Source organism: Gallinula chloropus (assembly GCF_964237585.1).
Source record: "Gallinula chloropus genome assembly, chromosome: 3".
Classification (NCBI taxonomy): domain Eukaryota; kingdom Metazoa; phylum Chordata; class Aves; order Gruiformes; family Rallidae; genus Gallinula; species Gallinula chloropus.
The window spans coordinates 122,815,360-122,830,959 of record NC_140087.1 but is presented as its reverse complement, the minus strand read 5'-3'; the positions used below and the strand labels follow the sequence as shown (position 1 = coordinate 122,830,959).

General features: G+C 62.2%; 2 protein-coding genes across 2 annotated transcripts in view; one reads left to right on the top strand and one right to left on the bottom strand.

Annotated features, from left to right (window-relative positions):
* Nucleotides 1-4,415: 4,415 nt before the first annotated feature.
* On the bottom strand, nucleotides 4,416-9,855 carry LOC311189539 (low density lipoprotein receptor adapter protein 1-like; the record flags this gene model as incomplete). The annotated part of the gene is made up of 7 exons (XM_084261202.1): nucleotides 4,416-4,469; nucleotides 5,392-5,504; nucleotides 5,898-5,970; nucleotides 6,330-6,444; nucleotides 7,590-7,702; nucleotides 8,200-8,342; nucleotides 9,771-9,855. The coding sequence occupies 7 exons, from the start codon at nucleotides 9,853-9,855 to the stop codon at nucleotides 4,416-4,418; spliced, it is 696 nt and encodes a 231-aa protein (XP_084117328.1).
* A 187-nt stretch (nucleotides 9,856-10,042) lies between these two features.
* Nucleotides 10,043-15,600, top strand: part of IFT172 (intraflagellar transport 172) — a gene marked incomplete at its 5' end in the record, with an annotated part of 38,103 nt that continues 32,545 nt past the window's right edge. Inside the window, 6 exons of the mRNA XM_084262369.1 lie at nucleotides 10,043-10,081; nucleotides 10,429-10,572; nucleotides 10,654-10,766; nucleotides 11,247-11,286; nucleotides 13,886-13,951; nucleotides 14,306-14,385. Of these exons, the coding sequence (XP_084118495.1) occupies nucleotides 10,043-10,081; nucleotides 10,429-10,572; nucleotides 10,654-10,766; nucleotides 11,247-11,286; nucleotides 13,886-13,951; nucleotides 14,306-14,385 (482 nt within the window). The remainder of the gene's footprint in view (nucleotides 10,082-10,428; nucleotides 10,573-10,653; nucleotides 10,767-11,246; nucleotides 11,287-13,885; nucleotides 13,952-14,305; nucleotides 14,386-15,600) is intronic.

The window sequence follows — 15,600 nt, the reverse complement described above, 5'->3', positions numbered from 1 at the left end:
CTCCCGGCCACGGCACAGCACGGAGCCGAGAAGGGGCGGTGGGCCATGCTGCCGGCGCAGGGGGACAGGCCCAGGGGTGCAGAGGGGCTGGTGTGCTGGCTTGAGGGGAGGCCATGTCTCTGTGCAGCGGCGTGGCTGGAGGCCTGGTGCCCAGTGGGCAGGCTGGAGCGGGCCTTGCTCTCGGCTGCTGTATCCGGGCTTGGCAGGAGCTGCTCCCCGTGCAGCCCTGAGCCCGAGGGGATGGGGCAGTGCGGGCACTTGCCCCGGGGGGGTTGTGGCCAGGGGCTGGGGGGGTTTGTCTGTGGGGCCAGGGCCACTGGGCGCAGCTGAAGAGTAGAACCCGGCTGGGGACCAGGGCTGGGCTGTGCCCCGCCGTTGCTGTGCAGGGGCTTCAAGGCCTCTCCCTGCTATGGGGGACAGAGAGCCTGAGGAGCTGGTGCTGTTCCAGTGCCTGGCTGGCCTGCAGCGCCTGTGCCCTGGGTGTGGGCAGGAGCCCTTTGGTGGCATGGCGTGAGCCCTGCCGAGCGCTGGGAGCCCGTGGCACCAGCGCAGGGCTCTGTCTTCGCTGTGTCCCTGGCAGGGCTCAGTCCTGACAGGTTGAAGCTGTTTGCAGGGAGCTGCTGAGCACCCTGTGAGCAGCGCAGTGCCTGTGCCCCCTGGAAGAGGTGATGGGGTGAGGCCTAGCAAGGTCTCAGTGGGCTCAGCGGGATGCACACTGCAGAGCTCCTCACTGCTCTGGGGACATCCCTGGCTTCGACAGCGTCACGTCCTGCTCCTGGCCCCTTCTGTCTTGTGTTAGTTGCTGCTGCTGCTCCCAGTTCTGGAGCTGGCCCTGGGGCCTGCGCAGGTTGGCTGAGGTGAGGCAGACCTCTTGGAAAGGGCTGGCCCTGAGCACCCAGAGCTGGTGGGCAGCGGGCTGGTGGTTACGGCTTGGCCTGTTTGTGTGAGGACAGGACCACTGACCACCCTGCGGCTGGTGATGGGTGGGCTGCGTGGGGTTGCTCCCCGGAGCCTGCACACAGAAGTCTCTCACTGGGGATCTGTACTGCTCAGTGGCACAGACTGTGCCCAGGCATGGCCTCTTGCTGGTGGCAGGAGAGGACAGGGTGACAGGAGGGGGCTCTGTGTGGCAGAGATGGCAGTTGTTGGTGCCCTGGCTGCTGCTCTCCCTCTGCTCTGCTCCGTGGCCTGTCCCTGAGCTGGGGTGCCGGCTCTACAGCCCTGGACTCAAGCATCACAGGATCCAGCGTCTTCCAGGAATAAACCTCCCAGTAAAGCACTTTAAGGACTCTTCTTTCCAGGTGCTGCTCAGCTCCTGCTGCAGGACGAGGTGGGGAAGGGGCAGGATTCCCTGTGGCAGGGTCTTTTCAATAAAAGCATCCTGACTCAAAGGCTGTGTTGTTCCTGCGGTGTGCAGGGGGGGGGGTGTGTGTGTGTGGGTGTGGGTGTGGGGGTGTGTGTGTGTGTGTGTGTGTGTGTGTGTGCACACGTGTAACTGTACCAGCACTTCTACAGCATGTGTGTATGGCCCTGAAAAGGAGCCCTGTCCTTGCGTGCCAGGCAAGAGCTGCAGTTCCTCTGAGGGCGTCTTGCACGCCTCTGACGGGTGAGAGGGGGCTGTCAGGGAAATACACTTTGCCGGGGAAGATTGAGGCCTGTTGCTGGCACTCAGGGTGCTCACAGTGGCCTCAGCATGCTCAGCTGCCAGCGCCCACCCGTGCACTTGGCAGCCATGGGTGTACAAGGCATGCCAGTCCTGCACAGACAGGAGCAACCAGCCCCCACAGCTAACAAGGGCCCCCCCCCCCGGGCCCTGTCAGCCCTCCACACGTGGACAATGACTCCCTTGGGGCCAGTAGCGGAGAGCTGGGAGCTCCAGGGCAGCTGGAAAGGAGCTCTGTGGAGAAGGACCTGGGGGTCCTGGTTGATGACAGGTTGGCTATGAGACAGCAGTGTGCACTGGTGGCTGAGAGAGCCAATGGGATCCTGGGATGCATCAGGAAGAGTGTGTCCAGCAGGTTGAAGGAAGTGATCCTCCCCCTCTACTCTGCGTTGGTCAGGCCCCACCTGGAGTACTGTGTCCAGTTCTGGGCTCCCTGGGATAAAATAGACAGGGACCTTCTGGAGAGAGTCCAGAGAAGGGCCACGAAGATGATTAGGGGCCTGGAACATCTCCCATATGAGGAAAGGCTGAGTGAGCTGGGGCTGTTCAGCCTGGAGAAAAGAAGGCTTAGGGGGGACCTAATTAGTGTTTATAAATATCTTAGACTTGGGATGCAGGGGAATTGGCCAGCCCCTTTTCAGTGGTCTGTGGGGACAGGACTAGGGGCACTGGCTGTAAGCTGGAGCATAGGAAGTTCCGCACCAACATGCGGAAGAACTTTTCCCCAGTGAGGGTGACGGAGCAGTGGAATAGGCTGCCCAGGGAGGTGGTTGAGTCTCCTTCTCTGGAGATATTCAAGTCTCGTCAGGATGCCCATCTGTGTAATGTGAGATAGGGAGCTGCTTTGGCAGGGGGGTTGGACCCGATGATCTCTTGAGGTCCCTTCCAACCCCTAAGATTCTGTGATTCCAGGCACAACCTGGGAGCTTAGGGCAGGCAGGGCACCAGCCACAGCACCCTGCACGGTCCCGCACTGCACCCCACCCAGCACCCAAACCCACACCACGACAGTAAAAAACCCCACAGTTTATTTCACTATAAAGGCAGAGCTTTCCTTTAAAAACCAGCTTCTCTCTCTCGTGAGGGGGCGAGGGGCTGAACTGTGGGGGCAAAGCCTTTCTCCCCCCTCCCCCAGGCAAGAGATCGGCTCCCTGAGGGTCACTCGTGCCCAGCAAGTCTCCACCGTGCCCCGGCGTGGCCACAGCTGGTCCCCAACAGCCACCACAAGGAGCGAGGCGGGAAGAAGTGCAGCAGGCCGGGCCCGGCGCGGTCCGAGGTGCACTGGCTGCATCCCACGGGCTCGGGGCACGTGGGTGGCTCGGCCTGCACTGGGAGCGGGCAGAGCGAGGGGCACGGCCCACGGGCCCGGGCTGGGAGCAGGGGGCGGCTGCAGGCTGAGGCGGTTCATGCAGGTGGAGAGCGGGGCGAGGAGCGGGTGTCGCAGCAGTGCCAGCAGACCTGGCCCAGGGGCAGGCACAGGGTGAATCCTGAGTGGCTGGTCTGTCCTTGCAGAGATCCGGCTTAGCCCAGGGTTGTCATGGTGCCAGCAGTCCTGGGGCCCGCTGTGGGGAGGTGTCCGACCCCTGCCAGCCCCTTCCAGCTGTCTGGGGGCTGCCCCAGGCGGTGGCACAGTAGCTGCGCAGTCGGAGAGCTGGGCACAAGAGGTGCTGACTCTGAAAACCAAGATGGAGAAGGAAGACCCAGTCCATGAGGCGTGTGGTTGGGAGCCCAGCACAGCCTGGGAGGGCAGGCAGGCCTTTCCTGGGGAACCATCAGCCCCCTCCCCTGGCACGGGACACGCTGAGGGATGTGGCAAAGCAGCGCTGAAGGAAGAACCTTACCTGCCGGGCTGTGGGCTCCCCTCCCCAGCTCCTGCATGCTGCTTTGGAAGAAACAGAGCACCCATCGTACCCCAAGCAGGACTGGTGGGTCACACAGCACGCTCGTGTCCCCGACACCGGCACGGTACAGCAGCACCAGGCACACAGCGTGCCGAGGGCCCTCACCCACTTGCTGCCAACCCCCCCCTCCCCAGGCCAGCCTCTCCCGAGGCTGCAGAGCCACGTCTGCTCCCCCTCAGGAAGCCCCCTGTACGAAGGGCTGCCCCCTCGCAGGGCGGCACACGCAGCTCCAGCAGGCACATGCATCGGTTGCCCGGTGACGCCAGCTCAGCCCTGGCTCAGCCAGGTGCCGGGCACGTGGAGAGCAGCCACAGGGGAACAGGCGTCTCACATCACCACCACCAGCACTTCTGCTACGGGTTACCCCTCCACTGCTGGACAGGGACCATCAGCTCCTCCCAAGCACAGGACTGACACCAGCAACCTCTCCTCCAGGTGCCCGGTCCACACAGAGGGCAGCGTGGCCAGGTCTCCATCCTGGTCCAAGCCACAGGGAAATCAGTGGGAGGAGCGAGTCCCACCTGAGAAGCACGGCTGGACAGGCTGGCCTCAGCAGGAGTGGTGGAAACAGAACGAGTAACGTCTCCAAATACATCCTGAGGGCCAGCACCTGCCCCCCACAGCTCTACTGCAGAAGCTGAACTGCCAGATCTACCCCTGCACAGCTCAGGTCCCTGTTCAACCTCTCATCTGCCCAAGGCAGAGAGAACAGCAGGAAGCTCCCCCTTGCTCCCACACAGATCTCCACACTCCCACCACTGCCCCAGCAGCTCCCTTGGCGTAGGGCACAGAGAAGGAAACAAGACAGAGTTCGCTCCAGAGAGTCCCCAACACAAGCAGCAGCTCGCCACCTACCCAGACGAAGTTTCACCCACGTCATCATCTTCCTCCTCCTCTTCCAACTCCTGGCAAACAGACAGACAGACCAGAAGGCCACCGTGACAGCTCACTGCCTGGGCAGGTCTCTGCCAGCAGTGAGGCTGGGCTGCCCAGAGTCCATTCTGGAGCAGTGGGTCAGTCCCCAGCCCCTTCACAAGACAGTCACCACCAGGCATGGCAGGAAGCATGCCTGCAGGCAGCGGGGAGCGCCGGGCTGCTGGAGATCCCAGGCTTCAGCCACACATGGGGACAGATCATGACCCCTCTTACCCCCCCCTCCAGCCAGTGAAGCACCAGACACAGGCTGGGACGAGGGAACGAGCTGAGGCAGCGGCTGCCCACAGAGTGGGTGAGCACAGCTTGCAGCAGAGGGGTAGGGAGAGGACCACCACCAAGCAGGCTGTAGCAAGTGTGACCCCAGGCACTGCCAGGCACTGGAACACGAGGCCGAGGCCAAGCATCCAGAGGCTCCTGGGCAGAGACATGGCCAGACCGGCAGCCCTGGTGATGCTCTGCCCGGCTCTGGACATGCAGGAGGTGTGCAGGGGGGCAGGGCTGAGCCCTCACCCAGGCTGGCAGGACAGTGGCCAAAGGGTCCCCTCCTTTGGCAACAGGGTCTCACCCCTAGCCTTGGCACTATGTGTGCAGGGCAGGTCCCAGCTCCCTGTGTGACAGTGCCAGCAGAGCAGGGCTGAGGCTGCAGCAATGCCGGGCCTGACAGGAGCTCCTGGAGCAACAGCCACCTGAGGACCCGCACGGGCCTGGGGAGCCAGGCAGGGCACGGTGCCCCTCTGCACGGCAGGGCACCACGAGTGCGAGGGGCTGCACACCTGCAGGGCCCTGGGAGGGGTCCTGGGAGGCCAGGGGGAGCGAGCTGCAGAAGGGTTACTCTTTTCCTGCCCTAATGCGAGACAACCCTGGGCATGGGCCAGACTGTACATACTGTACCCCAAACTGGTGCCTGAAGGGAGGGCTCCCCGGGGGGGCTGGCTCACTTGGTCTGCTGGGCTCGCTGCTCTCCAGGACACATGGAGGGTGAAGGGCCTGTTCCTGCCTCGAGCCTGGGACAGGGCAAAAGCAGCAGTCAGTGCTGGCACCCTGGAGAAGGCCCAGCCAGGGGTGCACGGGCAGGGGACACGCAGCCCCACGGTGCTCAGGGCAGGGTGCAAACAGGGGATGCTGCTCAGGGCAGGGTGCAAACAGGGCTCAGCAGCGCAGAGGAGTTCGGCACAGACAGTGGGGACACCCCCACCCTGCCCCAGGCACAGACAGGGCAGGGTCCCTGCGTGGGGCAGTGCCAGAGGGCACCCCAGCAGGGACATCACTCCCTGCTCCATGTGTCCCAACGGCCAGGCAGCAAACCCCCTCCCTGCCCCCAGCCCAAGGCAGGGTCCCACACCGGAGACGCCGATCCCAGCGCTAGGCAGAGGGAAGGCCAGAGAAGCTTCTCCTACCTGTGTGTGCCGCTTCCCAGAGATCGAGTGCCATCTGGAAGGCCTGGGCCACAGTCAGAGTCACAGCCTGGGCCTGTGCACAGGAAAGGGGGGACGTCTGTGTCCATCCAGGCCCTTGAGCCAGGAAAACCCCACTGCCATGAAACCCAGGAGCCCCCGGGCCTCCCCCACTGCCCTTCTCTGCGGCACACACACACACACACAAGGCTGGTGTCCGTGCTGTGTCTGTAGCCAGGAGGGACAGCCACCCCGAGGAGCTGCCGGAGGACAGGGGACCTCCTCCTGCTCTCCGCCCGCCTCTGCGGGGCCTGAGCACACAGGCTGCCCGGCTCCCTTTCAGCTGAGGCACGCAGAGGCTCAGGCCTTCCCTCGTGGAAAGCCCTTGCTCCCACCCTTCCCTCACCCAGTCCAGAGCAGGAGGGAAGCACTCACAATCTTCTTCTTGGGTGAGAGGAAGGCATGGCACTCCAGCGCCCCGCTCTCCTGGCTCTGCGCAACGTAAGCGAAGACTTTGTTCTGCAGCTTGTCTGTCGTGCAGTAGGAGATCCTGCCGGCAGAGAGGGGCTGCTCAGGGCGAGGAGGGGCCCCACACGGGTCTGCTGCTGTGCCCCAGCCTGAGGCTTTCATCTGCCCTAGGCAGCCAGGCAGCCCGCTCCCCCGGCAAGGGCCAGAGGCTGCCTGGCTCCTACAGCTGGTAAGCGATGGCTGCAGGCACCGGCGCTCTCCGGCGCTGCCAGGGCGTGCTGCCCGTCCTCCCATGCCCAGTTTGGCCCCATGTCCGAGCTCAAGCACTGAGACTAAAGGAGCACAAAGGGCAGGTAATCGCCTCCACAGCCACGGCTGGAGGCCCGGCAGCGGGATGCTCCTCCTTGGCATCAGCCCTGGATGCTCCTCCTTGGCATCAGCCCTGGTGCTGAGACCCAAATTTTGCACCACCGAGACGTCCTGTCGCTGCTTCCCATCGAGCCACCAGCCTGCAGCCACACTCCCCTCACACCCAGCACCCACAGACGCCCGACACAGCCAAGGCACAGCTGGCAGCAGTAGGAACACCCAACAGACCAAACCCGAACACTCAGCTCCTGCAGCAACTGCCTTCAGCAGCCTGAGCGAGCTGCAGTCTGTCCATCTGCCACTGCACCTGGCATCTTCACACCAGAAGAGGCATCCTGTGCCCGTGGAGACACGCAGTCCTGCCCTAACTGTGGGGCCTTTCAGCCATCAGCCCTGACATCCTGCCTGAATGCAGGAAGCCTCTTCACTATGAAGGGGGAGGCTCTGGCACAGGGTGCCCAGAGAAGCTGGGGCTGCCCAGGATCCCTGTCAGGGCTCAAGGACAGGCTGGATGGGGCTGGGGGCACCCTGGGCTGGGGGAAAATGTCCCTGTCTGTGGCAGGGGATACGGACTAGATGATCTGTAGGGCCCCTTCCAACCCAACCCAACCCATTCTATGGTAAGAGACAAGCAGGGCCCAGAGAAAGAGGGATGAACTGAGGGATGAACCCCAGGCTGCCCAGGACCCCTCAGGCATTTAGCCCCAGGCAGTGCTGTTCCTCACAGCAGGGGGGAGAGCACGGGCTTCAGGGAGCCAGAGGAAGACCCAAGCTCGAAGGTACCCTGAGTGAAGGCCCAGCCCTCCCTGGCTGCTCAAGATCCCAGCAAAGCCCGGGCCCTCCACGTGCCATGCCCACCTGTAGATGGAGATGTTCTCAACCATCTCCTTGGTGTCTGCATCCTGCAGCGAGATGCCCCTTGGAGACACTGTCAGAATCACCTTCTGGAACTTGCGAGCTCCCACCCGTGCCTGGCAGTAGGGAGACACCAGATACCTCTGCCAATCTGGCAAGGGTCTTCACCCCCCCTCGCTGACAGAAGCCCCCCAGACTCCGTATGGAATGCCACCCACACGGACCCTTGCTGTGAAGGCTCCTGCTATAGGGGTGGGCAAGCAGAGCCCGGGGATCAGGCACGACCTCCACAGAACACCCCTGGAACCCTGCACACAGGAGAGGACAGACCCACCTCCCCCAGCACCCCACCATGCTGTGACAGCCCAGCTCTGCTCCTGGCCACGTCCCTGGGGCAGGCACAGGCAGTGGTGGCTGTCCCCCAGGGGATAGCTTCCCCCCAGCACGCAGGCAGAGGCTGGCCAGCCTTCCACATGGCACCCTGCTCTCAGGAACTGGGTTCCTCAGTGGCTTTGGGGCTGGGACACGGGCCCTTCCCCGAGTCTGGGGGCTGGGAACGGGCTTTTCTCCACCCCAGCACAGCAGGGAGGGAGGGCCCCGGGCCAGCTCTCACCGTGGCCACGATCCTGCGGATGGCAGCAGCAGCCATGTCTTCCCCTTTGGGCTTTTCTACCAGCGTCATCCCCAGGTACTTGAGCGTGAAGCACATCCCCTCAAGCAGCGGCTCCTGCATGTCGGCCCAGGTCTCGGGAAGCTCTGCAGAGACAGAAACACCTCAGCAGCCCTACACCCACGGCAGCCCCAGCACAGCCACCCCACCTCGCTGCAGCTCCCCTGTCCCAGCAGCAGTGCTGACACCTGCACTCCGCAGGGCACTCCTGACGTCCTTGGGAAGGACAGTTCCCCTTCAGGGTCCTCCATCCCTGGAGGTACCGGCTCTGTCAGCACAGACAGCTCCTGCATCTCGGCACAGGACCTCAGGGTGTGAGGGGGTCACTGCCAGCTGCACAAACCTTGCACCCCTGTGTCTCCACAAGCAGGGTGCTACCGGCACCCACCCGAGCGCTGGCACCCCTCGGGAGCAGCAGCATCTGCTGCCACACTCGGCCAGATCAGACCCCCAGGTTGCCCCAATCCCTCTGGCAGGCAGTGGGCTGCCAAGGGACAGGCAGCTTGTCCATCCACAGTGAGGGCGAAGCAACTGCTCCACCAAGCCTGTGTGAAGGAGGAGCTCAGGCTGCTATTTCAGGGATGCAAACGAGCTTTCGGGAAGACACGTTTGGAGGATGAACTCCAGCGCACAGAGGAAGGAGAGAGAGCTCCCCTGTGCATCACTTTGCAGGTCACAGAATTAAAGGGGCGCTGGCTTCTGTCTCCTGTCTCCTCTCTTTTCAAAACCCACTGCTGCAGTCGAGAAAAATAAATTAAAAAATAACCCCAAACACAAAACCAAAGGGCAGAGTCTGTGCCCACTGGGGTAAGATTCCCTCAGGACACTCCTCAGCATCTCTGGCTTCCATCCCACCAGCACTTCGTGCCACACAGAATCACAGAGATGTAGGGGTTGGAAGGACCCCCCCAGAGCCCCTGGGGTCCCACCCCCTGCCCAAGCAGGGTCCCTAGGACAGGGGCTGGAATCTCTCCAGAGAAGGAGACTCCACACCCCCTGGGCAGCCTGTCCCAGGGCTCCCTCACCCTCACTGGGAAGAAGTTCTTCCCCACACTGGGGGGAACTCCCTGGGCTCCAGCTTGAGCCCATGGCCCCTTGTCCTGTCCCCACAGACACTGAGCAGAGGCTGCCCATGGCCCCTGGGTCCCACCCTTCAGCTCTTGATCCCCGTGCGGTGCGGCCGGGGAGGGTCCTGGCAGACGCGGGGCGCTGGCCCCGGGTACCACCGGGAGGATGACGGGCGGAGAGCCGGGCAAGCAGCACCGCAGCCCTCCCGCAGGTACGGCCGCTGCCTGCCCCGCAGCCCCGCTCCGCTCCCCGCAGCGGGCAGCCCCCGCATCCCACCCTCCCATCCCTCCCCCCACCACACACCCCGACCAGAGGGGGTTCCCTGCCCGGAGCGATGTCCCGCATCCCACCCCGCAGGACCCCGTCCCGCTCGCTGCGGCGGGCAGCCCCCGCATCCCGCCCCATCCCGCATCCCGCAGGACCCCGGCCCGTTACCCCGCACTCACTGCGGCGCCGGCGGAGCCCCAGCCCGTGGCGGGCGAGGCGCGGGCTCCGCAGCACGGCGCGGCCCGCCGCCCGCAGCGCCTCCATAACGGAACCGGAATCCCGCCCGTCCCGCCGGGCTCCGGACGCCACCGGGATCGGCGCGATGACGACAGCAGCGGCGGAGGCGACGGGGTTGCCGCGGCAACGGGGGGCGGGGAGGGGCGGGGCGAGGCCGGCGGCGGCGCGGGCCCTCCCGGTCCCGGTCCCGGTCCCGGTCCGGGCGTTCGGCGCGATGCGGCTCCGGCACGTGCGGACTCTGCTGGCCCCGCAGGTCGGTCGGGACGGGACGGGCGGGGGGAGCGGGATGAGCGGGGCCGGGCAGGGGGAAGCGGCGGGATGAGCGGGGCCGGGCCGGGCCGGGGGGAGCGGGGCCGGACGAGGGGAGAGGGGGGAGCCGGTCCGGGCAGGAGGAGCAGCAGGCGGGGGATGAGCGGTCCCGGGCGGGGGATGAGCGGTGCCGGGCCGGGGGGAGCGGGATGAGCGGGGCCGGGCCGGGGGGAGCGGGGCCGGGCAGGGGGAGCAGCGGGCGGGGGATGAGCGGTGCCGGGCCGGGGGGAGCGGCGGGATGAGCGGTGCCGGGCGCAGGCCCCGCCGCGCTGAGGCTGCGCGGCCGCGCAGGACGGCACGGCGCGGGTGACCTGCATGGCCTGGTCGGCCAGCAGCGCCCGGTTCGCCGTGTGCACGGCGGAGCGGGTGGTGCTGCTGTACGACGAGCAGGGCGAGCGGCGCGACAAGTTCTCCACCAAGCCCGCGGACGCCAAGGTGAGGGGGCCCGGGGCCCGTCCCGCCGCCGCCCCGGCGCTGGTGCGGGCCCGCCCGCGGCTGACGCTGCCGCCCCCGCAGTTCGGCCGCAGGAGCTACGCGGTGAAAGGCATGGCCTTCTCCCCGGACTCCACCAAAATCGCCATCGGCCAGACGGACAACATCGTCTACGTGTACAGGATCGGAGAGGAGTGGTGAGCCCGGGGGGCAGCGTGCGGCTGGACCCGATGAGCTCGGGAGGTCCCTTCCGACCCCCCCAGCTCTGTGGTTCTGTGATTCTGAGCCCCTCGGGTGCTCCCATGGTGGGCAGAAGGTGGGATTTCCTCCAACCCAGCCCTTCTGGAGCCCTGTGCTGGCCGAGCTGCCAGGGAGCTGCAGAGCCCCAGCCGCTGTCTCCCTCTTCGTAGGTGTGGAGCTGCACTGTGCTGGTGTGTTTGGTGAGGGAGGTGCTGGGAAGGGCAGGTGGTCAGGGTTCTGGAAGCTCAGAGGCTGTTTTTGCTTTGTTTGTTAATTTTCAGCCCAAAGCTGGCTGGTGATTCACCACCAGCATCCGACGCTCACACAGTGTGTGTTGGGCTGTGCTGGAGGAGCTGGAACCCCAGGGGCAGGGTGACCAGCCTGGGCAGCCTTACTGACTGTGCTGGTACTAATTGTCTGTCTGCCCTTTTCTGCAGGGGGGACAAGAAGGTGATATGCAACAAGTTCATCCAAACGGTGAGCCCCAGACTGCCCTTTAACTCCATTTCCTCCAGCAAACATAAGATAAAGACAACCTGCTCCTGCTCACGGGTGTACTCAGCCAGACAGTGGTACTTGATCTCCAAGGGATGCAGGTAGATCCTAACAAAATCTTTACATTCTGAGGCATGTGTTGCTTGCCAAGCTTCAGAGGCCTCATAATGCCCAGGTAAACACGGTAATTACTTGGTGAGTGATCAGTGCAGTCGGTTACAAAGCTCTGGGTCTGCTTCAGGTATCAGTGGGCAGACTGTTTTAATGGAAAAAGAGGAGACTCTGAGCCCAAGGATTTGTCACAGGTTGGCAACTAAGCCCTGAGATTCCTTATCAACCAAAAGGTAAAGAGTGTGGGATTCAGTCAGACTGCAGCTTCCACACACTCAAAGGCCTCGGGTGGGTAACTTTGGTTGGGATTTTTCCTTGGGCTTCTTTGTGTTCTGCTGCTCTGGCTGTGCAGACAGCAGCCTGCTCGGGAGGTGTCTGGCCAGGCGTGTCCGGGGGTTGATGGGAGAGGTGGTCTCTGTTACAAATCCCTTGCACAGCCAGCCAGCTGCATGAGGAAACTCAGTGCCCAGGCTCCTTTGCCCTCGGGAGCCAGTGCCCAGCAGCTGCCATGGGCTTCCCAGCCAGTGGCTGTCACACCGTGACCCCTGCTTTCCCTGGGTCACTAGAGGAGTTGGCTGCTAGGTGTGCCTCTGGGGTGGCCAGGGCCAGTTAGGAGGAACCATCCCCCTGGCCAAAACCCCTGGGAGACCCAGGCAGAGCTGCTCCAGCTGGAGTTGCTGGAGGCTCTGTGCCAGGCTTTCTCCAGCTGCTCTGGGGTGAAGCGCAGCCTCAGCCTCTGGATACAAAGGGTTGGGTCGTGCCCACCACGGTGGCTGCTCCTAGGGCAGCTTAGGAGGGTCTCTGCCCCCTCTGAACACACACTCTGGGTGCAGGGCGGCAGCCCCTGTGCTTCTGTGGCTGTCAGGGAAGCCAGCTGCTGGTCGGCTCTGTGGTGGAGCTGCTGTGCTGCCTGTCACGGCGCTGGGAGAGTGTCCTGAGGCACAGGGAGCAAGGGGGGCGTGGTGTCCACTCCTCCCTTTCCCGAGCATCGTGGTTATCCCGTGTGTGGGTACCTGTAGCCTTGCTGGAGAGTCCTTTCCCTGTTTATTGCTTGCTGCTGGGGGCCCTGGCCCCTGCCCCTGCTCTCTGTGCTGCAGATCCTGGCTGTCAGCTGTGGGGAGGCTGCTCACCTCTCCTGAGCCGAGATGCTGTGCCTTCCTGCAGCTCTGGGTACTTGTACTGTAGCAGTTTATTCCTCTCTTCCCACTGCTTTCCTACCAGTTCTATTGCAATAAATCCTTCCTTTGTTCTCATGCTCTATGTGTGGGGTTTGTCACTGTGTCTGGTTTTTCCCTCTAACCAAACACTCCTATTTCCACGTTCCTGCTGTGTCCAGTCAGTCTGAAGGAGAATTTCTCGAGCCCCTTCCCTCCCCTGCCATTCACAAACGCTGCTGGGTGCTCCTCTACACCTTGTGTGTGCAGTGGGCCCCCTTGGCTCTGCTGGCACACAGGGTGTCCTGCCAGGGGGTCAGGCTGAGCCCCTGGAGCACAGCACTGCTCTGTGGGGCTCGTTTCGGAGCTGCTGTGGAGCTGCTCGTGGCTGTGTTGGGCTGAGAGTAACGGTCTGGCTGACCTGAGGGAGGTGTGTGGGTGTCTGGGAAACAGGTGGAATACAGAATGGGCAGGTAAATGAGGAGCAGCTTGGGTACCCAGGGATGTTTTGGTGTCTGATTGCAGCTGCGTTTGCGGAATGGCAGGAGTGGGTGATAGAAGGTGAGGTGCACAAAGGAGGGTGTGCACATGTCTGAAGCAGCCTGAGATGCTTAAAATGGGCTGGATGAGTCAGTGGGGCCAGTGCTGGTGGCACAGTGCCAAACACCAGCCTTCCTACCAACCAGAATTCTTCAGTTTAAGTGTGAAATGGTTTCATTACCTCTCCTGTGGTGGGTTTCAGGGTCAGCATTACCCATCCTGGCCCCCAGCTCAGATTTTGGGAATACCTTTGGCTTGGATGTAGTGAGTGTGTTTGTGCCTGGGCTGCTTGGCAGGGTCTGGTAACCACCTGACTTGGAAATGAAAAATCAAAGGGCATTTCTGATTCATCAGGTGAAGAGCCAGTGTGCAGATATTCTCTTATCTGTTGCAGAAGCTGGCAGAGTCAAACTATTCTTGATGTTTTATACTTCTTGCTGCAAAAAGTCTCCTGAAATCCATTTTGTGCATTCCACAATGGCCTGTGGAAAACCACACACCAGGTCAATAGGTGATCCTCCCACAAGAGCACCCACACCGAGCCCCTCTGATGTGACTGAGCCCTGCTTTACCCCCCGAGCCTGTTGGTTTACCCCCCCCTCACTATTACCCGGGTTAAGCACCAGCATGGAGACCCCCAGTCCTGCCTTAAGGTCTGTCCAGGTGCCACCATCTCTTCTCTTCCTTGGTCTGAGGGGTCTCAGTGTTGATGAGCTGTCTTATGGAGCTAAGGAGGGCAGAGGTCTCATCTCTCTCTTTGCCTCCCCCTTTGGCAGAGCGCCGTGACCTGCCTGCTGTGGCCAGCGGAGAATGTCATTGTCTTTGGGCTTGCAGAAGGAAAGGTAGAGATTTGCCTGGTTTTCTTTCCCATGCCAGGGCTGCCAGGGCCTGTGGGCACCTGGGCTGTGGGGAAGGAGCCATTTCTGTGCCTCCCTGGGCACAGAATAGCCACAGAGGGATCGCAGCACTGGTGTGAGTTCTGTGGCTCCCAGGTAGCCCTTGGAGCTGCTACTGGACCCTTTGTTCCTCTTCCCAATCCCTTCTAGAGACGTGGACCTGTGGCTCTGACTTTCCCACTTCTTCCCCAGCATCCTGTGATTCCTGGTGCTGCCAGGGGCTGGGAAACCTCAGGGGATGTGGGAAGGGAAGTGCAGGTCCTGAGGCAGGAGCAGCTCTGATGGGATTCTCTTTCCCAGGTTCGCTTAGCAAACACAAAGAACAACAAGTCTTCCACCATCTATGGGACAGATTCCTGCGTGGTCTCGCTGACTTCCAAGTGAGTATGGCAGCAGCCAGAGTCACCTTCCTGCTGTTGGTTCCTTGTTGAGACAATGGAATGCTTTCCAGGAGGAATTCCTTCCTCAAATCTGACCTCTCCCTGGCTGTGCTGCAGTGCCCCATTACTCACAGATAAATGGATGTATTTACATGGTGACTTGGTGAGGATGGGACCTGTCAGCCTGGTCTGGCTGATGGCTGACATGAGTCAGGGGTGAGGGCCAGAGAAGGGTGAAAGCATAGAGCCATAGAATCATAGACTGGTCTGGGTTGGGAGGGACCCCAAGGGTCCCAGAGCTCCAACCCCCTGCCACAGGCAGGGACACCAACCTCCAGGCCTGGAGCTACACAAGGTTGCCCAGGGCCCCAGCCAACCTGGCCTTGGACACCCCCAGGGACGGGGCACCCACCCCCTCTCTGGGCAACCTGTTCCATCGTGCCAGGTAAAGCTGTGACTAGGCTGTCATTAGAGAAATAACCACAAAATGCCTTAATTATTTTAATGAAGGTTTAATTTTATCTGCCTTACTATCCTTTACCTGCAAAGTCCAAGCTAAGTCACAGTCCCAGCAGTGGGACTTGCAGCAAATGGTCCTTCCTGGTCCTGAGCACTAAACAGATGGAGAAAGCTCGAAGGTGCTGAGAAATCCCTCTGCAGTCTGCCTGCCTTTGCCTCTATTCCAGAAGGTTTCTCTTTCCTCTCTCTCTGCACACCCCTCCCCTTCCCCTGCCTCTCCTCCCTGTTTCCCTCCTCTTCCCCATCCTCCCCCCCCAGCTTTAATTGCTGAGCACACCTCGTGCTGTGACCGTGGGGCTGGTGACAGACACAGGACAGGGGGGACACCTGGATTCCTGCAGCGTTCAGGGGGCTCCTGCTCTGTGTGGGAGTCACCACGGAGGGCTGAAGCTTTCTGGGTGCAGGTCCTGGGGGATGGTTTTCCCTTCCTTCCTCTCTTCTCCCTGCCCCTGTCAAGAGCTGCACAGGGCCACCGGTGCTGCACACGAGGGCCTGGAGTGTTTGTCCAGAGGTTCTATCTCTGAACAGTGTTGCTTTTAGGGATGATACCCAGCCCCAGTCCCTGGACAGGTCCAATCCAAGGCTTGTTTGATGTGCTTTGCTGTAAGACATTGTGTGCTGGGCCATTATTCTGCTTCAGATTATCCAGCCTCTCTGTTTTAGTGGTGCAGGAAGCTGGTTACTGAGGTTTCACAT